Genomic DNA, 25,629 nt, shown 5'->3' on the forward strand with positions numbered 1-25,629 from the left:
TAAAGGTTGTTTACATTTTAGCCTTGTTCAACTTATTGTCCAGCTGTGCTCTTCAGAAGTTACACTAATTTACCTAACCATCACCAGTGGATAGACATGAAGGCATGAAGAGTCTGCACTGGTCTTAGCACCATCCTTTTACACATTTCATTTACAAATGAGTCTCCAAAGGGGTATTTCCTTATGCCCTGTGCAGAGTTCACTTGAGCGTGCATTATGAGTGCCTCTCAGCCTAGGACCATTAGGGCTTTGTCATCACATGAACAGCAATTGGCTCAAAACACCGCTCATTGTGATGCTGCTGATGTGGCCTCCTTAATGTTCTAAAAGATTGTTTGGCGTAACTACTTCAGTTCAGGACTTTTCTCTTGACCTTTCCTATCATGTTTAGAGTCAGAATTCAAATACTGTGCAGTTTAAGCTACAGTATGCCTGGCCTGTAACTTGGTTCAAGGCATTTACATTTGTCTGCTTATTATACTCACAAGGTGGAAAAAGCAATCCCAGTGCCCCCAAAAGGTAAAATATTGTTTTTTTTTCTATTACTAGAGTTTGAAAAATAGGATAAATTATAGCACATTTAGGAATAAGTGCACATTGACAGTTTTATGAAATATTTCAGGAAGAACACATTTAAATCCAAATTTAAATATAAAATTTAATTTCTTAAGAACTGGGATTGAGGTAGTAAAAAAAATAGAATATGAAGTGTTTTTCTTAAGACCACTCTAATTTATACAGAAAGAAGTATATAATCTTATTTAAATTACATATTGTTTCATCACAAAAGGAATGGACATCTTTTCTAGGTGTCTTAGTTTTTTGAGTAAAAATGGTTTGAATTTTGACTAATCTCATTTGAATCTTCTGTTTATTGGGTTCTTTTCTCAATGACTTTTTTTTTTTTTTTTTTTTATGTGTGATTTCAAGCAGTTGCCATTAATGAAAAGATTAAAAATGTGTAATATAGGACAATAATTATGTCTTTGTTTCTACTGATACATATTCTAATACTTGGCGGACAGTCAATGATTATCAAGAAAAGTCACTTTAAATTGAATAATCCTACCCTAGAGGAGAATTTACTCCCTTACCAAAAAAAAAATTTTTTTTATTCACTGTCATGCTTCTTCTGTATCATGCTCAGTATCAGTGTCACGCTCAGTATCACTCAGAAATTTCACTCATTTTACCGAAATGCAATATTCTATCAAGTTTCCAAAGTGAATAAAGTGTTGTCAAAAATAAGATCCTTTAATTTCAAGTTCTCCCTGAGGTTTTGGCCAAACTACTGAATACAGATATTTCTTTTGCCGTGTCTTCCTATGAACACTACCCTAGTGATAGTTTCATATTTCTTTCATCTCATCATTCAGAAGCTATTTATCCGTTTTTTCCCCCACTGCCTCCTTCAAATCCCCCCCTCCCCCATGGCTGACTGCCTGCGCAACCCCCACACATTCAGGCATATTTATTCCCGTAAAGATAGTGACACTTAGGGTTTATTCTAAGACTAAATCTGTGTTGCCCAGTGACTAAGGACTGAAGCATGCACGCTGCTTCTATGCTTACCCTCCTACCTAACTTGACGACTCAACTTTTTCTCTTTCTTTCCCTCTGAATTTGGAACAGTTCAGTTAACCACCGCTGCCAGGCCACTAATTGATTTTTGAAACCTGACATTTGTTTTTTGTTTTCTCCTATCTTCCCTAATGGTACAGCACTACTAAGCAGGAAAGAATGCAAAGAACTAGAAAGTTCAAAGTAATTGAAGATCTGTCCATTCACACTGTCTGGCTTCACGCCAATGGAGAACCTGAAACATTTGAAAAATATTTATCAAGTTTTAACCCTTTTGGTTAAGTCGAAGAAGCAGGTTTGCTGCTGGATAATTTGTGTTCACAGCAACAGCAAGTAAGCTTGGTTGAACATGTCTTTTATACGTTCAGAACCGCATAGCAAATGTCTCTGAAAAGATTACTTTCCAATTTCCGTACTATTGTACAGTGCTAAGCTAGTTATTTTCTGTGAGCTTACAGAGCTGGGTATTTCAGAGAAACCATTACTTAAAAGTGGCAGCCCTATTTCATGAATCCTTCTGTCAGAGATGAAATTTAAATAAATGTTACTGTGTTTGAGCAAAAAAGACTGTATTCAGCTTTTCTGTTATAAATATGTTTTGAACCCAACCATAGCTAGGTTCATATCTATATTCATTAAGAAAATTGGAAATAAGAAAAAAATTTAAAGGACTATAAATATATTGTATTAAAAGTTTATCAAATAGGCTTTTTTTTTTCCCCATTGGAAACACTTTTGTAAATGAAAATATGTCAAAAAATGGTGTGAAATATAGAAACATTTCCAGTAAAATAACTGGATTTTATTGCAGTGAAAGCTTAGGTTGAAATAATAGGCCACTGACACTCTGGTAAAAAACAACAACAACAGAGAGAGATAAAAGGAAAGGTCTAGATGGGCTTAAAAGCAAATTAAAATATAAATAGATGCTAACTTATATTAAATTTAAGTTAGATTTAGATTTAAAGTTAAAAAGAATATAAAAGTTCTATTAAGAGTTATCTATATGACACAGATTTGATCATGTTAGTAGCATTAACCACTAAAAATCTTTTAAGGTTCAATTTTTTTTAAGTTATATTAAATCCCATAACAATTCTATAATCTGTTTCTAAATTATTTAATTACCTAATTGGATTCAGTATTAGAGAAAATCAGGGCAAGTTTTTTTCTTTTTTCCCCCAGGGCAACTTTTTAAAGATGAAGGTGGATAGTGTGGGATTGTTTGCTTGGAAAAAATTTGCCAAAACACATTAAATAATCCTTTGGTAGCATGAAAGTAGTCATCAACCATTCTCTGAAAACAGTGATCACAGCTATAAAAATGAATCATTAATAAGAACAGAATGAAAAGGAGAAAACATATTTTACAGCATAATTTTGTTTTCTAATAATAAACACCTATAACATTTTGTGTATATTAATTTTTTAAATCTACACACTTAAGAGGTCCACATCTTTTGATAGATTCACTCCTTGAGGAGAACATTTTCCTAAGAACACTTTTTTTTTTGGAAAAGCTGCTTTACGGTGAAGTGATGATGTAGATGTAAAAATGTCTAATGGTATATAGTATGCTGTCAACATATGTACATATGTAGTAATATTCCAGGCATTTTTATTGCAGTGTAGTGTTATGGCTTCCCAAAACGCCAGATAAAAATCATGTTTAAGAATATTAAGGATTAAGGAAAGTGTTCCTTAGGTGATTGCTGGCAAAATTCACCTTCCCCCTATAACACAGTAAATGGACAGTGATATATTTTCGGTCTTACTTTCCGATAAGTTTGGATTCCCAGTTTTCAGAGCTGCTGCGTGTCTAACGTTTGTGACTTTCTTTGGTTGTCTTTTCGTAGAAGTAGGTGCCACGGTGTAAGGTAAATGTGCTACGTTTCTGTTTTGCAAACATTAAACTCCACTTTTTGAACACACAGTGATAGCAAAAATAAGTCAAATATGTAATGTCTATTTAAATACATTTCATTAAATCGTTGGTGCTTAAATTAGATTGCATGCTTTGGCTAGAGTCAACAGTGTAAATATTAAAAACTTCAAAATTCATGTGTCCCATCTCTCTCTTCTCCATACCAGATACGAGGTTGAAATGTGTGTGAAAACTTCTCCTACCCATTTAAATACTGCAAGGGAAAAAAACAAGCTTTTATGCCAGGACTTAAAAAAAAATACCTGCCATTAAACCTTTTATTCAGGACATTCCAAATTTGCTTTGCTAAAGGGATTTATTCACTGCTAAAGATACACAGAGACAAGAGCTGTTTTTAAATGTTTATCACACCGCCCCTAGTTTTGCGCTAAAGAAAAGTACATTTTGTATTTTTAAAAATACATGCTCATTAAACAAAACTCTCCAAAACCTTAGCGCCCCCACCTAGCTGCCTTCTAGGTTTCAACTTGCGAGTTTCAGGTCCTTGCACAACACCTAAGGCGTGCAAAACTCTTTTTCTCGCTAATCCTGGCAGAGAACAGTCCGAAGAGATCTCCCTCCACGTCTCCACCCGAATTCCCTCTCTTCCCCAGATTCCACTCGCTTCTCGTTTTCCCTCCGCCCCCGTCTCCGCCAGCCCAATCTGTCAGAGAGGTTGTGTACAAACTGCGCGGCCGCCCTGCGCGCGAAGCTCGTGGCCCGAAAGGGGTGCGGTCCGCCTGGCGGAGGCGGGGCTCTGAGCCGAGCTTCTCCCTTTTCATAGGCTAGCCGCTCAGGCCCGGCCAGCTTCGGGGCCCCGAGATTTGTCGGAGCGCTGCCAGTCTGGCCGGCTGGCCCCGCCTCCCCGGAGTTGGGTAAAATAGAGGCGGGCGTCAAGTGTCAGTAGTCGCGGGGCAGGTACGCGCGCTAGCAGCTCGCTCGCGGAGACAGGCAGTGGCGGGAGCGGACTCCGGGGAGCTAGGGAGCGCGGTGGGGCGGGGCGGGAGAAAGTGGTCGCCGGGTGGACGTCGGCGTTTAAGCGTGGCGGAGCGGAAGAGTTTGGCTTTTCTTGCGCGCCTTTGAAAACCGCGCCTGCTTGTGAGCTGAGGGGTCCGTCCGGAGCCAAGCTCGCCGACCCGAACAGCGTGGGCGAGGTGGGAAGCGCGCTCGACTCGCGCCCCGCGCCCGGAACCGCCCTCCCCACCCCCGAGTGCCCATGGCTACGCGGGTGCTGACCATGAGCGCCCGCCTGGGACCCGTGCCCCAGCCGCCGGCCCCGCAGGACGAGCCCGTGTTCGCGCAGCTCAAGCCCGTGCTGGGCGCCGCGAACCCGGCCCGCGACGCGGCGCTCTTCTCCGGCGAAGAGCTGAAGCACCCGCACCACCACCCGCAGGCGCAGCCCGCGCCGCCGCAGCCGGCGCCGCCGCCCGCCGCGGGCCCGCGGCTGCCCGCCGAGGAGCTGGTCCAGGTAGGAAGAGCCGCTCCCCTCCCTCCGCCTCCCTCCCGGGCCTCGGGCGTGTCCCGCCGCTGCGGCGCGCGGGCGACAGGGGCCGCTCCAGGCTGGGGCGCGCGTCGGGGCGCACCGCGGCCCAGGGTTGGGGGGCAGCCCCGCCCTGCCCTCCTGGCCTGGTGGGGGCACCCGGTCTATGGGGAGTCTGCCCTGGCTGCTCTGTCCGGGAAAGGTTCAGCAGGGAACTGGTGCTCACGCGCACCTTAATTGTTTTTCTACCATTTGGGGGATGAAAGCTCGTTCCTCACGCCGGACCTCAATTCCATGTGTCTCCTAAATTCGCGGCCTCCCGCTGCCCTGGCCTTAGAGGTCACCCGCTGTCCCGACCCACGGCGTCCCGGATTCAGTGGGAACGCAAATGGGGGGGGGGGGGGGGTGTTGGAGGGAGGCCCCTCGGGGTGCTAATTTAATATCGCTTGGTGCAACCTGCTTTAGACGCGATCGTAGGGCTCCTTTGGACAACGGGAGTTAGAAAATCTAAGGTGGTGTTGGAGCGCTTATTTTTCCTTAGAAAAGAAAGGAAAAAAAGAAGGACCGGGAGGTGGTGTTTTCTTCATCTGCGCGTAAATTTCCTCCCGGAGCCGCGTTGAAAGCTGGCAGTTGGCTTTTACACTTGCCCGGCAGCCGAATTAGAGCAACCGCCTGTTTCTTTCGCCCACGCAGGGAGTCATATAGCCCAGAAAAAACTTCCCGGGACTTTTAGCCTGTCCCAGGGAAAAAAAAAAAAAATTGGAAACATACCCACATGCAAACAGCTGGAAGAGCTAAAATCAGAAACCACTAACCACCATGGGAGCAAAGCGCACGAAAGGGTTTAGTTCGGTTTATTTCAAGACGCCTCATTTAATACCCCCTTGGTATACAGTGTATTCGCTATACCCAGCTCCTGCTCCGGGGGTCTTCGAGTGTCACCGTGCTGTGCAAGGGCAGCGACATTTGTCAGAGATGTGACTCACAAGACCAGCGCGGTTTTATTTTTAAATCGTATCTTTGCGGGAAACCCGAATATGTATCCACACAAAATGATTCGGGGTCTGATAGCTGAAATTAAGTAGTAGCCAAAAAAAAAAAAAAAGAATGTTACTCACTTCTTAAAATGCCACGGTTAATAATTCTGTGAGCATCTACTTGGGGGTGTTGTTTTGTATGTATGTGTTTCTGTTGAAATTTCCTTTCAGTGCTAAAAATTTTAGAAGTTTGTGTTATACTAGGAAAGATGATAGTTACAGAAGACTGAAGAGACCAATTACAAGCTAGATTATGTCCTAAAGAAAAATCACCATTTTAAAACCATGTGGGCATTTGTCAGTTTGCTGCTTAGAAGACGCAGGAGGATAAGGGATGACTGAGCTTTTTACAGAGTGAGGGGGAATGTAGCATTGGCCCACTGAGAAGGACACGGTAAATGTTTGGCTGATGACTGTGCTGGCTACTAGCAGCCTCTCCACCCACGGCCCTTTAGCACCACTCTACCAAAGGAATGGTTTTCCCCTAGGTAATTAAAGATCTGTTTTAGATAGGGATATGAATAGGAACATTTCATTATCATATTAACCAATTACAGAATCTGCTGATTAAAATCAACATTTAGATCAAACTGGTGGAGAAGTTGGTTGGTTCTCTCAGTGGATACTATGTTTTGCTCAAAACATAGTATTTAAGTTTCCATTGAACTGTAAACTGGAAAAGGCACTTAAATAGCCAAAGAATATGTTTTATATTAGCTATTTCAGCAATATCTACCCAAGCAAAAAAAAAAAGAGAGAGAAATTTTGCAATATTAACCTTAACCATAAAGGTTTACTGAGGTTTTTTTTCCCTTTTCAACCACTGGATTTACCTATATGACATGAATAAGATAGAGATAATTTGGCCTTATTACAATACTGTATTTTCAGTTGTAATGGAGCAGAGAATCGTGCTTGTATATGAGTGATGATAAAGTATACTTTCTTATTGCATCAGAAAGGAATATTTTTTCTCTTTGCTTCCTTTTTCTTCTTGATTTGTCTCTTTCAGTTTTTGTCTGGGGTTGACTGGGTGCGATTTTACCAAACACTTGTTATACACATTTTCATAAGGTTTTTGGTGAACCATTTGTTACACAGTTGACAAACCTGATAGGTGTATAAGCAACACTTAGAGGAGTTTGCCTTGGTACTTTTCATAGAATTGTTGGGAATTTTTAGTAAGCAGTTTGTTCTTCCCGAGATGATGAATTGGGCAGATTATACATATTTCTATCTCTTCTTTTTTAGACAAGATGTGAAATGGAGAAGTACCTGACACCTCAGCTTCCTCCAGTTTCTATAATTCCAGAACATAAAAAGTATAGACGAGACAGTGCCTCAGTCGTAGACCAGTTCTTCACTGACAGTGAAGGGTTACCTTACAGTATCAACATGAACGTCTTCCTCCCTGACATCACTCACCTGAGAACTGGCCTCTACAAATCCCAGAGACCGTGTGTAACACACATCAAGACAGAACCTGTTACCATTTTCAGCCACCAGAGTGAGACGACAGCCCCTCCTCCGGCCCCAACCCAGGCCCTCCCTGAGTTCACCAGCATATTCAGCTCCCACCAGACCGCAGCTCCAGAGGTGAACAATATTTTCATCAAACAAGAACTTCCTACACCAGACCTTCATCTTTCTGTCCCTCCCCAGCAGGGCCATCTGTACCAGCTCCTGAATACACCGGATCTAGATATGCCCAGTTCTACCAACCAGACAGCAGTAATGGACACTCTTAACGTTTCAATGTCGGCCGCCATGGCAGGCCTTAACACTCACACCTCCGCTGTCCCGCCGACCGCCATGAAGCAATTCCAGAGCATGCCCCCTTGCACATACACCATGCCAAGTCAGTTTCTTCCCCAGCAGGCCACTTACTTCCCCCCGTCACCACCAAGCTCAGAGCCTGGAAGTCCAGATAGACAAGCAGAGATGCTTCAGAATTTAACCCCACCTCCATCCTATGCTGCTACCATTGCTTCTAAACTGGCAATTCATAATCCAAATTTACCTGCCACCCTGCCAGTTACTTCGCAAAACATCCAGCCTGTCAGATACAATAGAAGGAGTAACCCCGATTTGGAGAAACGGCGCATCCACTACTGCGATTACCCAGGTATGTGATCCTGCCTGGCTGAAGAATCTGTGTGTGTTTAGTGTGTTCATGTGTGCCATTTTCCACCTCACATTCCAGCTGTACATGGGAGAGGAGTGGTTGACATTTAAAAAAATTCACCTGCTCTGCTCTTGTCGCATCCCAGTCTCCAGTGCCTTACCCAAGTAACTGTTTAGTTACTTTGTGCTTATTTGATATAGTAAAAAAAAAAAAAATTTGGAATATTATGGGGAAAAAAAGTTACTGGACTCTTTTCTTTTTAATGTTAAATAGGTGAGAGTCTTGCTACACTTACGTTGTTACTGTAGCAATCTAAATTGGAGTTCTTAATTCTAAATGAAGGAACCTGGAAAGGAATTACTTAAGTAACAGGGGAAAAGAAGGGGTGGTAATGAAGAGTGGGTTGGTGCAAGACCAGACCATCTATAGAATAGATTTCAAGGTTGGTTCTGATAGCATGTGAGCATATGCTCTTTCTTGAATGAGATATGTGGTCCAAAATATAAATTGATGACTGTGATAAATATATCTGGAACTTGCTGGCATAAGCTAGTTTATGATTAATACAGGGTATAATTTATTGACTGTGGTACATGATATGACATGACGTACTAAATGAAAAAACAAGAAATGTGGGAGTACAGAAAATTGCAGTCATCTTGGATAATGGTTTAACATTGTCAGCTCTAGAGCCATTAAAATTTTTTAAATCACTGAGGTATGTGTTACTAGTGTAAAGCACCTACTGGTATAAACATAGATTTCCCATTTGTAGTTTGGCTTGATTGTCTGCTCTCTTTCTGCTAAAGTGAAACATAAAGCAAATCACTTTATACCTTTAATCAGGTAATAGGGGAGTATGCTTTAAAACATCTCTTAAAACTGAAGCTTCAAATATCTCCTTGCATGAGAGATTTCATCTTTAAAGCCCGATTTTAAACACTGAATCATCAGATGTAAAGATTTCAAAAGGATCTCCAGAATGACACGCTGTTCTTCTCCTTTGTTTCAGGCTGCACAAAAGTTTATACAAAGTCTTCTCATTTAAAAGCTCACCTGAGGACTCATACTGGTATGTAATTTTCTTGTTAATTCTGTGAGTTGTGTAAATAGTATAAGTGGTATTCATCCTTTTAAAAGCCAGCACATGTTTGATCTCTTCTTTCTTCTGTCAACTTTTATTTTTTAATGGCTTACCTTTTTCAGCACTGGCTTGGCTCAAAATTCAGTTCAGTGAAAAAAGTTTGGTTCCAGGAAGGCTGATGTTCCCTCATTAAGGCCTTGCCCTGTCACCTCAGATAGAATTAATTGCTCCCAAACATAAACAACAATGTTTACTAATGGATTTTAAAACTTTAATGGCACTGCTGTTCCTATCTTGAAGGAAAAAAATGTAACTCATTTTCTCCCTCCGTAACAAATCAGTTGGCTTCTATAAAACTACATCAAACACTAAAGCCTTTTCCATTTAGCAGGTAAAGCGTAATTGCTTAATAAATTATCTTAATTTCACCTTGAGCCTAAAATATCTGTGTTTAGCATGTTTTCCCTGCTGGTAAAAGGTGGGCTGGAAATTGAAAAATACTAAAATCAGGCAAAACTAGGGTCATGGTTTGAAAGCTATTTTACATTCTACCCCAGTCCATATTATACATTGGAGAGACTTTATTCCAGCTAGTATCTCATCCGTGTTTAAAATGTTTAGCCCTATAATTTTATAAAAACTTTGTCAGATCTATACACTCATTTTAAAATGCTTTTTAATTTCAAAACTTTATATCAGAACTTATTTGAGGACGAAATTAGGTGGTGGCAAGCTGTAAAAATCTCCAAATACCCAAAGTATTTTTAAAACTATGGGTGGTTACCATTAGTGATTTTCTTAAAAAGATAGACCTAAAGGAAAGAACCTATACAAAGTGATTGTGTTTTTTTCCTCTCCGTAAATGCAGCTTTAACCTAAAGTTCAGAGAATAAGTTTGCTAATAAAAGCAATGACCTAGCAAAATGTTTTATTCCATCATTGCTATGGAAACCAAAGTATTCAACAGTTCCTTTGAATGGGCTGCTGGATTAGTGTGAGGACTTGAATCTCCCCAGGCTAGATGTTACTATGGAAATTGAGTTTTGATAAATGAAGTAGTTATCTCTAACTGCTGCATTAAAAAGTAAAAGCCTTTGAACAAAGGTCAGTGCTGAGATAGAGCTCAAAGAGGAACATGGCTGCAGACATTTCATATGCGCATTGGGAAGTATTGCTTGATATCCCAGTGATAAATACTACTTAAAATCTAAATAGTGTTGGCGACAATGTGGTAGATTCCAGGGCTTTCTGAGAAATTGCTTTTAAAGAAAAGACATCTCCTGCATTTATCAGTGAAAGCAGTGGGTTGTTTCAACCTCAAGTTTTTAGGTGGAGACAAAAGGCTATCTCCTAATCCCAAGTAGAAGTTATATTTATACTTAAACAAACACCCATTAAGCATGTAAACTCAATCTGAAGTTTTCAGCATACAAATGACAAGACCATGAAAACAGTCTCTATAGAAATACTAAACTATCCTTTTATAGAATATACATTATATATTTAGGAAGAAACATTGAAAATGGATTTTTACCTGAACTATGATTAAGGAGAAGAGGAAATAACTTCAGAACTTTTGAGCTGTTTTTTTCTCCTTTGAAAGTCCTTGAAATGGGAGATAGGAAGGAGGAAACAATGTTTCTCCTGAGGTTAAAGTCTCCTAATAAAGAGGAACGTGATTCCATATATCGATGCAATCAACTGCTTATTGCCGGGATGTAGTCAGGGCATATCTAAATGGCCTTGCCACCCCTGGCAGGGTTTAGTGCTCAGAATGCTTATACCTGGGATTCTGGAACTTGACCTGCTGGCAGGGAAATTTAATAGTGGGTTGTCTTAACGATGCTTATACTGAAAAAGATAAAAACCAACTAAAAATAAGATGTAGGCCTAGTTTGAATCCCATGTATCAACTTTTCCACCCGATCATAAATGTGTGTCCATTGACATCTGATGAGTGAGACCCCGTAATCCAGTTTAATAAAGTTTTGTTTGATAGCCTTTCAGATGCCTCGAGGAGGGTTTGTGGCAGACTTGTTCATCTGGCTAAACCCGTTCTTGGGTAATCATAGAGCATTGAGGTTGTTTTCTCCTCATTTTTAGTTTCTACACAATGCCTTTGAAAATTACCTGTGCGCTCTCATTGCATCCTCCCCACCCTGTCGTTTTTTAATGAATGTATCTGAAGCTAGTGAAGTATTTTTTTTTCTTCTTCCTTTAAAGGCCCAGGTATTTCTAAATAACTTCTGTCAATGTAATTAGCTTTTTTTGTTAGAGGACTTTAAAAATTTATATGGGAATGTTGATATTGTATTTTTGATATAAAAATTTTTTAATGATTGCCACTTTAGGCAGAATGTGCAGGACCCTAGGACTTCTTTAGAAAATAATTTTAATTGCTTTAAAATGTCAGGTTACCTTATGTTTTTAAAATGTTTTAAGCAATTAAAACAACCTACGCCTGAGTTCTGTTTAATTGCTTATTCTGGATTTTTAGGTTGCAAATGCTTCTTGACTTATAAACCGAACATAAGGACATAGTCTTTCTCAAACGACGTTTTTTTTAAAAATTCGAGATGAAAGGGTAGAAAATAGCAGTTGGAAGTCTCATAGCATTCAAGGTTTTCTAGGTTTATACATTTTGATTTCTTTATTCAGAAAGAATATACAAAAGTAATACAAAGCTCTATATAGTTAGAAAAAATACCTGAAATTGATGTTGCCTCTGTTCTAGGGGAAAAGTTGTAAAAAGCATGCTGTGTCTTTATATGTGATAGCATACTTACTGGCCTATAGGGATATCCTTATTACCTGTGTGGAAGTGTTTGTGTGTTACTTCTAGCATATATGTGTGTGTGTGTGTGTGTGTGTATATATATATATATATATATAGCACCTCTGATTAGAAATAAGTATGGCTCCTTAGGCAACAGTGTCACAAAGTGTATATTTCCAAATAAAAATATTTGTCCTTTTAACAGCATTTTAAAAAGCACATTGGCAAGAAACTGAAAACATTTATCACCCGATGCTAGTTTCTTGGTATGCCTGAGTCCCATGAGTTGAAATGCTGCTTTTACATTGAGTGTGGAAACTTCTTTGAAAATTGTTTACACTTTAGTAAAAAGTACTTACTTTCTAAAGAAAGAGTTCTGAAAAAGCAAACAGTGCACTCTGAATACCGATGTTTGAAATCTGAGTAGTTTTAGTCACATGTGTGGCTGTGCACTTAGCCCTGGAGTATATGGTAAAGCAGTTGGGGAAAGAGGGTATGGTAAGGTTTTATGGTCATTTGGCAGCTATCTGGAGCAGGGCAGAAAGTGAGCAGTTGTTCATAGTCTGAGCAGCACACACACTGGGCGTCAGTAGCCGTTAGATCCACACTCTGTGCCCAGGCTGCTACATGTGGGACTACATGATCCCAGAATGACTGCCGCTGATTGACAAGAGAAGGACAGTTGGAAACACCCCCAAAAAAGAAAATGGAAACATACAAATAACATAACACCAAGTGGACTGTGGGTGAAGCACTGTCCTGTTAGAATCTCACAGCTGTATTCGGGATTCCTTGTTTAAGAAAGAATTTCGCAGTAAGCCTTGGAAAGATTTCTAGCCCAAGACTACTTATAAAGGGGCTAAATTCCCACCTGCTGCCTCACTTCCTGTGTAGAACACTTTTCTAATGACATTTATATTAAGATGGTACTGTGTGTACTTCAAAATACATAATCTCTGCTAGAGATTTGTTACTCAGTTGATTTTAGTTTCAGTTTGTGTACTAAAAAATCCCTAGGTATAAATTCCTATTTAGTTCCTTGCTCTACACTTACTATCCATTGGATGTCTTAGGTATAGATTTTTGTTTTAAAATACTGGCCATGTTGATAATAAAGGTATTTTCATTTGCAGCACTTCCCCACAAATAGAAAACATTCAAAATGTTCTGAACATGAATTATTCCTTTTTTTGTGGAACTGTGGGAAGTGGTAAAACATTTTTAAAAATATAGAAAGGAATTAATTTCCTTAAAAAATGATTTAGAATTAAAATCAGAATAAGATTTTATATATGTGTGTGCATACATATATGTCTCCATATATACGTATATAGCCTTAGTGGAGATCATGCAGTTTGTATCTAGAGATCAATGTTGGTAGGGGTGAAAAAATTTTGCAGGATGAAATTAGTACTCACCTGATACTTTTTGAGTTTATATTTGAAAACTGCAGGAAAAAGTATCCCATTTAGCCTGTTATGTGTTACCAGTTAGACATTCTTAAATTATTTTTGTTTGCAGCTTTGAAATTTATTTTTCTATATTGAGAAGTTCAAGTTAACATTAAAAAAAAAAGCAGCTATAAGAGAGTCACTCATTTAGATGCCTGGAAAGGTATTTATGAGCATAGAAGCTTAGAAACAATTTCTTTTTAATGACTCACGGGAAAGGTTTAACTTTGCTTCTGGGACTTGCTCTTTCATCTGAAAAACATTTACATAGGAAATTGATTAAACATTGTTTTGAGATGATAAAGCATATGGAAGGTTAATAAGTATAATTTGATTAAGCAGACATTTTTGATTTTTCAAGAATCCAAAGAGAATCTCTTCTTCCCTGTTTTTATAGATTAGTGGGAGAAGATAGTTCGTAAATGGACTAAATAGAATTGCTGAAGTCGAGATAGAAACAATTAGCTGTGAAGATAGTGAGGACGGTAATGTTTTTAAAAGTAAAATATTTTAATCACCAAAGGTTTTTACTTTGGCAGATATTTTTAGTTTTATAGAATGTAGTAGCTGTTTACTTGATGACCTACATCTTTTCAGGTGAAAGATTAGAAACAAAGTAATGTCCTAGTTTAGCAAGTATCTCTGTAGCAGCATTCCTATTCTGTCAGCCTGTATTATTTATATCCAAGAATCTCTTACAACTCTGATTAAGGTGAGTTGCTGTTTTAGAAGTGCCCCATAGGTAACTTTCATTAAAAAACATCCTGGCAGAAGAATATACCTGTGACTACTTTATAAATGCACACTGTTTAGAGCTGGGAAGAATCTCCAGGTCAAGATAACCATGTTAAGTGCAAATTTAAGGAAAGGATAATTAGGACTCATTCAGTACTAGAAAAATGAAAATATAGAATTTTTCTATTTTGGTTAAAAAAGGTAAAATATTTCACCGAGACTTTACTCTTTAAAAATTTTACTTTGGGTTCTTATTACAAGAAAGTGAATCTGAATGTCATATTTGTGTCAGGAGACTCAGGAACTGGTATTTCATTAACACTGTCAGTGATAGAGGATGTTTTTGTCCAGAACCCCTGGGGCTCAGATGGTAAAGAATCTGCCTGCAATGCGGGAGACCCTGGTTGGATCCCTGGGTTGAGAAGATCTTCTGGAGAAAGGAGTGGCTACCTGCTCCAGTGTTCTTGCCTGGAGAATTCCCTGGACAGAGGAGCCTGGCGGGCTCCAGTCCAGGGTCGAAAAGAGTCAGACACAACTGAGCAACTGACACTTAGGAGAAGTGGCGGAGGTGCTTAGGTGCCTAGAGATTGGTCCTGCTGGGGTAGAGACTGCCACCTTGGGTGGCATGCCCACCCCTGTTCTGTGTGTCTTTGACCAGCACAAGGGGCTCCACAGTTCCTTGTTTTTCCTCAAATCCAGTCCAGTTCTGGAAAAGAAAACTTGTTTATGTAGAGTTGATTTACCCTTGTACAACTTCAGGATGGACAATAAACTGATTCGGAACATGTCCTTCTGAAGAGTTTAAAAGTACGGTCCTTGTCTAAATGCACATTTAGTCAGATAACACTCAGTGGTCCTTGGCAGAAGGAACCAGGCAAAACCCTGCTGAAGGTGAGGCCATGGTAAAAAAAAAAAAAAAAGACACAGTATGGTAGCCTTACACTAGATGCCTCCCCGTCTCTTTTACCTTCCCGCCTTTTCATGAGTGAAAATTCCCAAGTTGGTCAGCCTCAGGACACACTGTGATTAACCAAAGGTGCCTAAGGAGGGTTGGGAACATCCCCTGGGTTGGGAACATCCCCTGGAGAAGGGAAGGGGAATCCACTTCAGTATTCTTGCCTGGAGAATTCCATGACCAGGGGACTCATGGGGTCACAAAAGAGTCAGACACGACTGAGTGACTAACGCACTATTGACTATTGAAATAATTTATTCCACTTTAACAGTCAGAATAGAATATGGATGTTAAGGAGGTATGGCAATAGAAGACAGTCTCTGTGTTTGAGGAACTTTCATGGCTAGTTAAGGAGGCAGAATACAGTTGTTCGAAGCCTTCATTCAGCAGTATCTGTGCCAGTACAGATCAATCATTTATCAAACATTAGGTGAAGTGAAGTGAAAGTCACTCAGTCACGTCCGGCTCTTTTCGACCCCATGGCTCTAGCCTGCCAGGCGCCTCTGTCCGTGAAATTCTCCAGGCAAGAATACTGGAGTGGGTTGCCATTCCCTTCTCCTGGGGATCTTCCCAACCCAGGGATCAAATCCAGATCTCCCGAATTGCAGGCAGGTTCTTTACCATCTCAGCTACCAGGGAAGCCCAGGATGTACATTAGGTACATTTGCAAATACTAGCAATAAAAATCTTTGAAATGAAATGCCTGCCCTTTTGTTGCCAAGTATAGGAGATGTACTGCAGTGACCTTTAGTAAAAAATTTTAATAGAAAATTACTGATATAGATATATAAAAATATGAACTAATGAGCCAAAGCAAAATCACCTTACTTTATGTGCTTTTAAAGACATCTAATATTTCCCTATGAGTTTCTTTAATCTTGGTATTAATGCTTCTCTTTTTTTAAAACCTTTTATTAGAATGTATACTGTTTTAGACGGAGAAGGCAATGGTAACCCACTCCAGTACTTTTGCCTGGAAAATCCCATGGACGGAGGAACCTGGTAGGCTGCAATTCATGGGGACACGTAGAGTTGGACATGACTGAGCGATTTCACTTTCACTTTTCACTTTCACGCAATGGAGAAGGAAATGGCAACCCACTCCAGTGTTCTTGCCTGGAGAATCCCAGGGACGGGGAGCCTGGTGGGCTGCCGTCTATGGGGTCGCACAGAGTCGGACACGACTGAAGCGACTTAGCAGCAGCAGCATACTGTTTTAGAATCTAAATTCCTTAAGTCTCTAGTGATGGGAAAAGATCTGATGATTATTGAATTGCATGAAAATATTTTCCTCCTGAAATAAGAGTTCATTTTGTGCATCAAGGACTCAAATTCTAAGAATTAAGGGGGGATTCTCTGGTGGCTCAGATGGTAAAGAATCTGCCTGCAATGCAGAAGACCCAGGTTCCATCCCTGGGTTGGGAACATCCCCTGGAGAAGCGAAGGGGAATCCACTCCAGTATTCTTGCCTGGAGAATTCCACGAACAGAGGAGCCATGGGGTCACAAAAGAGTCAGACACGACTGAGTGACTAACGCACTATTGACTATTGAAATAATTTATTCCATTTTACCAGTCAGAATAGAATATGGATGTTAAGCTATTTGAGGCCAGAGACTAAGCCTTATTCGTTGCATTTTGCAAGTCACCTGGTACAGGTTGTGATTGTTAGTACATATTACTCTCGTTTCCTAAGCATTGACTTTAATTCTGATTTTTGACCTCTATCAAATATAATTGATTGGATTTAGTTTTAGCATCAGGAAGGAAACCAGATATATAAATTTGCTGTAACAAAAATATTACCTAAAATAAATAAGATAAATTTTACATCTATGATACTTTTCTTTTGTTAGAAGAATCTATGTAGAACGTTCTAGGAAAAGGCCTTAGTGTGAATCTGTTGAACATGTTCAGCCAAGCAGAGAAACTTCCCATTCTAGTGTGGTAGATTCATAAGTCATTTTTTAGTTTATTCAACAGAAAAAAAAAATAGCTGATTTTTAAATTCATCACTAAAGTCTTTTCAGATTCTTAGCAAACATGTTCTGCTAACTCATTGATGTTCCTTTCAGTTCAGTTCAGTTGCTCAGTCGTGTCCGACTCTTAGCGAGCCCATGGACTGCACCATGCCAGACTTCCTTGTCCATCACCAACTCCCAGAGCCTACTCAAACTCATGTCCATTGAGTCGGTGATGCCATCCAACCATCTCATCCTCTGTCGTCCCCTTCTCCTTTTGCCTAGGGTTCCTTTAGCCTAGGGTTAAAGGAGAGCCATCATTAGGTGGTATTTGGGGATTGTCAGTCCCAGCACAGGACAGCTCTTAGAAGTCCACACGTCCTGAAAGGTGGGTGTGGGTGTCCTTGGGGGCTGGCTCAGCTGGGATGTGTCCTATGCTTCAGACAGTCTTGAGATTTAAGGCCTGCTTTGAGTCCATTAGGCTAGTCGTTAAGTAACCTGGACAAACGGCTTTAGAATCTTTAAATAAATGTGAACAATACCTGTGTATTCCTTACATCATTCATATAGCGCCTGTATCAGTGTTTGCCAATGGAGGGTATAACTGGGACATTGAGGAAAAGTGGCAGGCCAGGCTTCTCAACATGACCTCATTGTTCTGCTTCTAACTCTTGGAGTTGTTGTTGAGGATAAATGAAATATGAGCACCTGAGTCAGAACGTGCTCAGTATCTGTTTCTGCTTGCTCCTTCCTTCTCCTGGTAATGGTTTTGCTTAACATTAATTGACTTCATCAGTATGGACAATATGTATATTTAACCATTGTTTTTTTAAAAAAAGGATTAAGGATTTCTAGTAAAAGAGTCCTGGTAATTTTATAAGATGATGAGAAAGTTTACACTTTATTTGAGATAAAGCTGAAGCTTGTTTTTTGTGCTGTACATATTTGTCACTTTTTTTTCTTCTTGTCTTTGGAAAGTTTCACATTAACCACAGCATGAGAACTTAAAAATACAGTTGATGTTGAAAGAGCTTAACTAAATATTTTAAATTGGTGGTATTGGAAGGAGATTCTGTAAAAATCCAATTAAACTTTTGAAAGCTCTATCCTGTTGAAATAACTTAAAGGAAGTTAGTTTGGTTTCCCAGAAGTACTATGCATAGTGTTTCTGGCTGAGGAAGAAAGACCTGAATCTGCTATTTATTTGGCCAGAAATTGGGTACCAGCTTCCTCTACAATGTTTTACTTGAGCGGTGTTGACACTTGAACAAATCCCGTACAAACTGCCCCAAGTGGGGAACAGTTGTCCTTGCTTCTGTGGTAAAGCTCCGGCCCCATAACTAACATCCAGAAACTGGTAGTATTCTTGGCTGAATACTCTATAGATACGTATAAATTGAGAGCAAAACCCCAACTGTTTTAGGAACTTTCATGGCTACCGTTTTTCAACCAATCAGTAAAGTAAACTTTTAAAAATACTGATGCAGTTTATTGCTTCCTAGCCAATAAAAATAGTGAACAAAAAGAGTCTAGTGTCCCTTGTTTCTTAAATAAACTTTGAAAATTCAGTTCTCCTGCCATTTAATTATTCAATTCAAAAGACTAGAATGACTCCTTTTTAAATCAGGCACTTTTTTCCCCCTTGCCTCAGACATCAGAAATAACTTTCTCTTCACGTTAAATGACAGTGAAGTATTTAGCCAACCTGTTTGTTTTGGTGATTTATTTTTCACAGGGAACAAGAACAAACACTGGGTGTGCAAAAAACCTTTTTCTGTTTGATTTACATCAACAAGAGTGATAGCTACATTTACTACTGGCATTAAGACATTTCTGTGTATTAAACATACGTGAATATAAGCAAAAGAAAAGTGGTTTATTTCTGGTTACTTAAAAGGTTTAAGTGTATTAGCTTAAATTCTTTGAATTTATTCTAACAGGGGGGAAAGAAACACTTCAGGAAGTTGAGGTGTGCATTTTTAAAATGGAGCAATAGGAACCAAAAAGGGAATTAAAAACATAAAAAGTATTTGTGTGTTGGTTTGGAACCAGAAGTGAGGGAGAAGGGAAGGGTGGCTCAGGGATACTCACTCCAGGAGTTGAAAGAGAAACCCCCTGGGAAATAATTGGTACAAAATTCAGAGGGCTGCGCTGGGCCTTCTGTCTTTGTCCTTATGGGGTTTTGTTGTGGAGTCATGTTATGAATTATGTGACCCTTATGGAGTCACAGTGGTTATCAGGACAGCAAAAATACATTAACCACAAACTGTGGAAATCTCGGTTGATGTGGACAATGTCTTTTAAAATTTGGCCTCAGCTGAATAATCTTACAACTTCCTGAATATGATCCTGTTAAATCAGGCGGAGAAAGGTAGTTGAATTTCACTGTGGTACTAAGTAACCAGTGTTCAAAGCAACGCGGGCTTTTCTCCAGCAGAAGAAAACATTTTAAAGAATTTAGAAGTTTGGCTATTCAGAGTATTCAAATGCTATTCAAATAAAACTCAGCAGTTATATAGAGTGGAATCAGGAAGAGAAAGATAAATACCCTATTCTAATGCATAGATAGGGAATCTAGAAAAATGGTCCTAAAGAATTTATTTCCAGGGCAGCAGTGGAGAAACAGACGTAGAGAATAGACTTATGGACATGGGGAGAGGGGAGGAGAGGGCAAGATGTATGAAAAGAGTAAGATGGAAACTTACACTACCATATGTAAAATAGGTAGCCAACGGGAATTTGCTGTATGGCTCAGGAAACTGAAACAGGGGCTCTGGTGTCAGCCTGGAGGGGTGAGATGGGAGGGAGGTTCAAAAGGGAGGGGATATATGTACACCTATGGCTGATTCATGTTGAGGTTTGACAGAAAACAGCAAAATTCTGTAAAGCTATTATCCTTCAATTAAAAACTCATCAGTAAGCCAGCAGTACTTGAAGATGCAAATTTACCTCACAAATTCTCATCTTAAATTCATAGAAAATTATAACCAAGTTAAGCATCAGTAGAAGAACTACTAGTGATTGCTTAGTGAGAGATTCTTTGGTCTGGGGGTTTATTTAGAGGAATACTCTATCTTAAATAGGATTAATTGATTCTAAAACTGGGAATTAAGGCTGCCTTATAAATAGTATGGGCTTTCCTGGTGGCTTAGATGGTAAAGAATCTTCTTGCAGTGCAGCAGACCTGGGTTGGGAAGATTCCCTGGAGAAGGGATCATAAGTTATATTTTTTTAAAAGGTGACATTAATTTTGTTTGTATATCAAAAATGTACAATGATGGGGGGCAATTACATGAAGTCAGAAGCTGGTCTGTGGTGAGGAACAGCAAAGGCCTTTGACAAACCTGGGAATTTCTTTGTGTGTCATTGTGGGCAGAATCCTTTTGGGCTGTCAATATGGAGTAGTTTTGAAAGGTTACCAGCAACTAGCAAACTTTAGACAACATTAAGAAGAATACAGATTACAGAGGGGTGGGGGAGTGGCTCAGATAGAGGGGTAGGGCGGTGGCTCAGATGTCAATTCACTATTTAAGTGAAGAGAGATAGGAAGATTGAATTAGAGGCTTTTATATATTACATATATAAGTTCCATGAGTTCAGGCATTTTTGTTTTATCCTAAGCAATCAGGATAGTCCCTGGCATATAATATGCATTTGACAAGTCATTGATGGAATGATTTTGATAGTCTTTCTGGTACAGTGCATTGCAAAGGGAAATTAAATGTGCATGACACCACAGTTAAGTTATTGGTACCAGACTTCCTGATCTGGTAAAATTGTTAAATATCAAATGCATAAAACTTTAACACCATTCAGCTTTAATCTTTAGTTGTTTTGCTTCAGTCTGAAAAATGGGAAGATGTGAATATATGCATACTGGAGGGAATTTCAAAGAGCTAGTCCATTTTGGAAAGCCATGTGTTAAGTGAACTGGCTTATGTGCTGGCATTTCACAGTGGCTAGTGTAGAAACTTTTAGGACCACTTTGTTGCAGTAAAGGGTCTCAGTTGTGGTCCATTAAGTTGGTGATGTGAGCAGCTCCTTCTTGTAGCTCCTGAATTTCTTCCTCCCTTGCCCACCTTAGAGCCATTAGTCCCGCTCTGATTCAGTTGGGGTTGGTTGGTATAGAAATTACATTGGCACAGTAATAGTAAAGCCACTCCAGCTCATCTAGTCATCTCATGGATTTACATGTGCAGGAACAGTTCAGTGCTCATCAAAATATGAGCACTGATTCATCCTGCACATGTATTTTTAAAAATTGTTTAAAGAGAATTTTTAGACAATTTAAAAAAACGGAAGTACAGTTGATTTGCAGTATTTCGTTTTAGCACATGTTTTAGGTGTACAGCAAAGTGATTCCCTTATACATGTATCTGTTCTTTTTCAGCTTCTTGTCCCATGTAGGTTATTGCAGAATATTGAGTACAGTTCCCTGTGCTATACAGCACATCCTTGTTCGTTACCTATTTTGTATATAGTTTCGTGTATGGGTTAAACCCAAACTCCTAATTTATCGCCCCCCCACCCCCACCCTGTAAAATTTCCATTTTCCGTTCTTCAAAAGTACAGGGTACTTAATTAAGGACTATTCTGCAAAACAGTGACTCTGCACTAGATGCCCTGAGCAGTTTCTAGTTCATCAGGAATCCACATACCTTCCTCCATAGAGGCTGAGTTTGAAAGAAGCCCCTTGGCAGACAACACGACCCGCCTTGTCCAGGGTTGCCAGCTGCCTGCTCACCTCCCTCTTGGTCTGTTGCGCAGGTGAGAAGCCGTACAAATGCACGTGGGAAGGCTGCGACTGGCGGTTCGCGCGCTCGGACGAGCTGACCCGCCACTACCGCAAGCACACCGGCGCCAAGCCCTTCCAGTGCGGCGTGTGCAACCGCAGCTTCTCGCGCTCCGACCACCTGGCGCTGCACATGAAGAGGCACCAGAACTGAGCTGCCCGCGCTGCCGCCCGTGCATCCTCCGCCGCCTGCCCCACACAGCTCACTTGGCAAGATTTTAAACCACACAATTAATTCTATATATATATAAAAGAAAACGAAAACACAAAACTGGAAATGTATATTTTGTATATTTGAGAAAACAGGGAATACATTGTGTTAATACCAAAGTGTTTGGTCCTTGTCCGAATCTGGAATGCTTGCTATATGCTGGCTTGACCCAGGCAGATGCCGTCATCTCAGACAGGTAGCCCCATCTCAGCGTGGGCTGGGCGTGCAGGGTGTGCTTGCAGTGTTCTTCCCAAAGCACCACCATTTAATGTGACAGTGTTTAGCAAACAAGTCCGTTGGGCACAAGAAGACAGCTGGATTGTGTGTCAAGATTTTGCTTGACATCAGAGTTTTTTTCAATACAAGATAATTCTCTAGAGATACGCAGCATACCTGGCAATTCACAAATAGCCATTGAACAAATGTGTTGTTTTGTTTTGTTTTTTATATGAGTTGCCTATATTTGCTATTCAAAATTTTGTAAATATGCAAATCAGCTTTATAGTTTATTACACGTTTTCTAAGATTCTTTTGGGGAAAAAAATCATAAATAATTCTTTTGAAAATAACCATGGATACATTTACAGTTAGAACTTGTGGTAAGATACCTCTTAAAACCTTACCAAATTCATTTCTGTGGTAGGTAGAAATAAATCACTCAAATGAACTTCAAAAGCAGATTTCATGCACTGATTAAAATCGGATTGTTTATTTTAAATACAAGCTACATTTTATATGAATTGTGAACTCAAGAGCTTAAAGATAGTTAGAATATTCAAAAGTTAAAACATCTTACAATAAGCTAAACAGTATCATTTTTGAAAAGAAGGATATACGTAGTTTTCACTTGGGAATGTTGAATTTATGATGCAGTTTTCATATACGGAAACGTTGAATTTATGATTCAGTTTTCATATACTGAGATGTTTGCTTGTGCAGTACAATTGGTTAAATGCCAATTTATGTGGACTTTGCATGTAATATACAGTGAGACACAGTAATTTTACCTAAATTACAGTGCAGTTTAGTTAATCTATTGTTAACACTGACTCAGTGTCTGCCTTTAATTATAAATGACATGTTGAAAACTTAAGGAAGTAAGTGCTACATATATGCAATATAAAATAGTAATGTGACACTGATGCTGTTAACCAAAGGGCAGAATAAATAAGCAAAATGCCAAAAGGGGTCTTAATTGAGATGAAACTTTAATTTTGTTTTTAAAATATTGTTTATCTTTATTTATTTTGTGGTAATATAGTAAATTTTTTTAGAAAATTTTCATAACTTGATAAATTATAGTTTTGTTTGTTAGAAAAGTTTCTCTTAAAAACGTGTACATAGATGACATGGTGTAAATATTTTGTAAGAGGCTTCAAAATGTTTATACGTGGAAACATACTTACAGGAAAAGCATAAATTGGTTGCTGTTTTGCTTCTTTTTCCCTCTTATTTTTGTATTGTGGTCATTTCCTATGCAAATAATGGAGCAAACAGCTGTATAGTTGTAGAATTTTTTGAGAGAATGAAATGTTTATATATATAAACGACAATTTTTTTTTTGAAAATAAAAAGTGCCTAAAAGATTCATGTTGTGCCTTCTTCCCCTACCATAGCAAAAACAATGAGCAAATTGCTCTCTCGTAACTATTTAAAAGGGTCTGTTTAATGCAGACAGTTAATAAAGTAATTCCCACTTTGAACCAGTGTCTACCTTTGTTTAACATGGAAGAGAGGAGTTTGTTTTTACAATATCAAAAGTATAAAGGGAGGCATACTTCATGAATGTTGATTTCCCCTATTCTGGTCAGTACACACATACATTACTGATTTTATGTTTTCAAGATCATTACCGTAGACACTGGAGGTAATTTGTATATCCTAGTTTAAATTTTTTTTTTGGTTGCGCCTCTTGGCTTTTGGGAGCTTAGTTGCCTGACCAGGGATTGAACCCAGGCCCCAGCAGTTGAAGAGCTGAGTTCTAACCACTGGACTGTCAGAGAATTCCTTGTATATCCTAGTTGTATTGTCAGAGGTAAAACAAGAATAAGGTTTTTAAACTTTTTTTCCTTGTCAAAAGAACAAAATTGATTTTAACCACTAGTAACGATACACCTGGGAGCCTACACCTTGGCTTCTAGTGTCACCTCCAGTGAAAAGAACTGGGGCTCCTTGGAGACATGGCTGATTTTGAGAGTGGATGTACAAAATAAACCTGGAGTATCTTACAGCGTAAGACTGTAAGCAATCATAATTCCCACAGTGATGCAGGAATGTCAGAGCAGCAGTATAAAACATGATTGAATTATAACCAATCCTGTTTTTTTATTAGCACGGACCCATGAGTCCATGCTAATATAAATGATTGAAAAAATCGGAAAGAGATCTGAAAAGATCTCCAGTTTTTGTAGATCGAGTCTCTGGTAGAATGTAACTCTCTACTCTTTAAGTTCAGGCTGCATAAAGTGACTTTATTACAAAGAGTACAATATAGCCAAGAGGGAAGGGAGGGGGGTCACTTTACAGTTACAAAAACCTGCCAAACACTCAGCTGGTGATCAAGGTCCTTGTCAACAGATAAGTCATGTTCTCGAAGTATATACTCTTGGTTTGATGTGATGAAAATGGGACTTTGCCTCTGTGGTCTTCCTCCTAAAACACGTAAGCCCTGTGTAAGCATGAGAAAGACATTAGACATCCCATATGAGGGACGTTTTGCAAACTATCCAACCAGTAGTCAAAACTTAAGGTCTTGAAAACGGGAAAACTGAGAAGCTGTCACAGCCAAGAGAAACCTAAATGAAACAAAAACAAAATGGGATTCTGGAACAGAAAGGACATGGGGGAAAACTGAGGCAATTTGAATAAAGTATGAAATAGAGGAAGCTGAGGGTGGGGTATATAGGAATTCTGTATTATCTTTGCAGTAACTCAAACTTCTAGAATAAAGTTTCAAGCAGAAGCTAGAGTGAAAGTTTAGGATAAAGTTTGGAGTGAAGGAAAAGAATTCAGTATCACTGTCATATATTTTCAAGAAGTGGAAAAACCCCTGATGGGAAAATAAGGTAAAATTGCAGTTACATAATTTGGCATCGTGAGTTTATTCAGCCTTCCTCATTACTGGACCCCTCATTCTCCGTGTCACTCAACTCAGTTAGCTCAAGAAGAGGGCATGCTCATTCCCCAGCCGGAACCTCATTCTTTCATGGGTGTAAAACATAATTTCTTTGGCTTAAATTTATTTCTAGAAATTGAGATAGAAAGTGAGCCTACCAGGTTTCTGAAGCAAAGACAGAGATGTCTAATGATGCATCAGAGATGGGTAAGTATTCAGTTGATAACTGTAAGAATTAAGTTTTCTTGTGCCTAGAAACGTCCTGCTTGCTTTGGTTCCAGCACTTAACTGTATTCGGCTTCCTCACGCTTCAGTACCAATTTACTCCAGATTACAGATCACAAGTGTTTCTAGTGTCTCCTTTTTTTTGGACCAGGCAGCATCAGGGGTCTTAGTTCTCGG

At 39.4% G+C, this 25,629-nt stretch overlaps 1 protein-coding gene across 2 annotated transcripts; it reads left to right on the top strand.

The window, feature by feature from the left end:
- Positions 1 to 352: 352 nt before the first annotated feature.
- On the top strand, positions 353 to 23,698 carry KLF5 (KLF transcription factor 5). 2 transcript variants are annotated; one of them, XM_061435071.1, is made up of 4 exons: positions 353 to 519; positions 7,274 to 8,147; positions 9,160 to 9,219; positions 21,877 to 23,698. In XM_061435071.1, the coding sequence occupies exons 2-4, from the start codon at positions 7,286 to 7,288 to the stop codon at positions 22,053 to 22,055; spliced, it is 1,101 nt and encodes a 366-aa protein (XP_061291055.1). In that variant the 5' UTR covers positions 353 to 519; positions 7,274 to 7,285; the 3' UTR covers positions 22,056 to 23,698. The 2 variants fall into 2 exon arrangements, with proteins under 2 accessions (XP_061291055.1, XP_061291054.1); XM_061435070.1 differs by lacking the exon at positions 353 to 519 and adding an exon at positions 4,413 to 4,973.
- Positions 23,699 to 25,629: the final 1,931 nt, after the last annotated feature.

The sequence above is a fragment of the Bos javanicus genome, chromosome 12 (assembly GCF_032452875.1).
Source record: "Bos javanicus breed banteng chromosome 12, ARS-OSU_banteng_1.0, whole genome shotgun sequence".
NCBI lineage: Eukaryota > Metazoa > Chordata > Mammalia > Artiodactyla > Bovidae > Bos > Bos javanicus.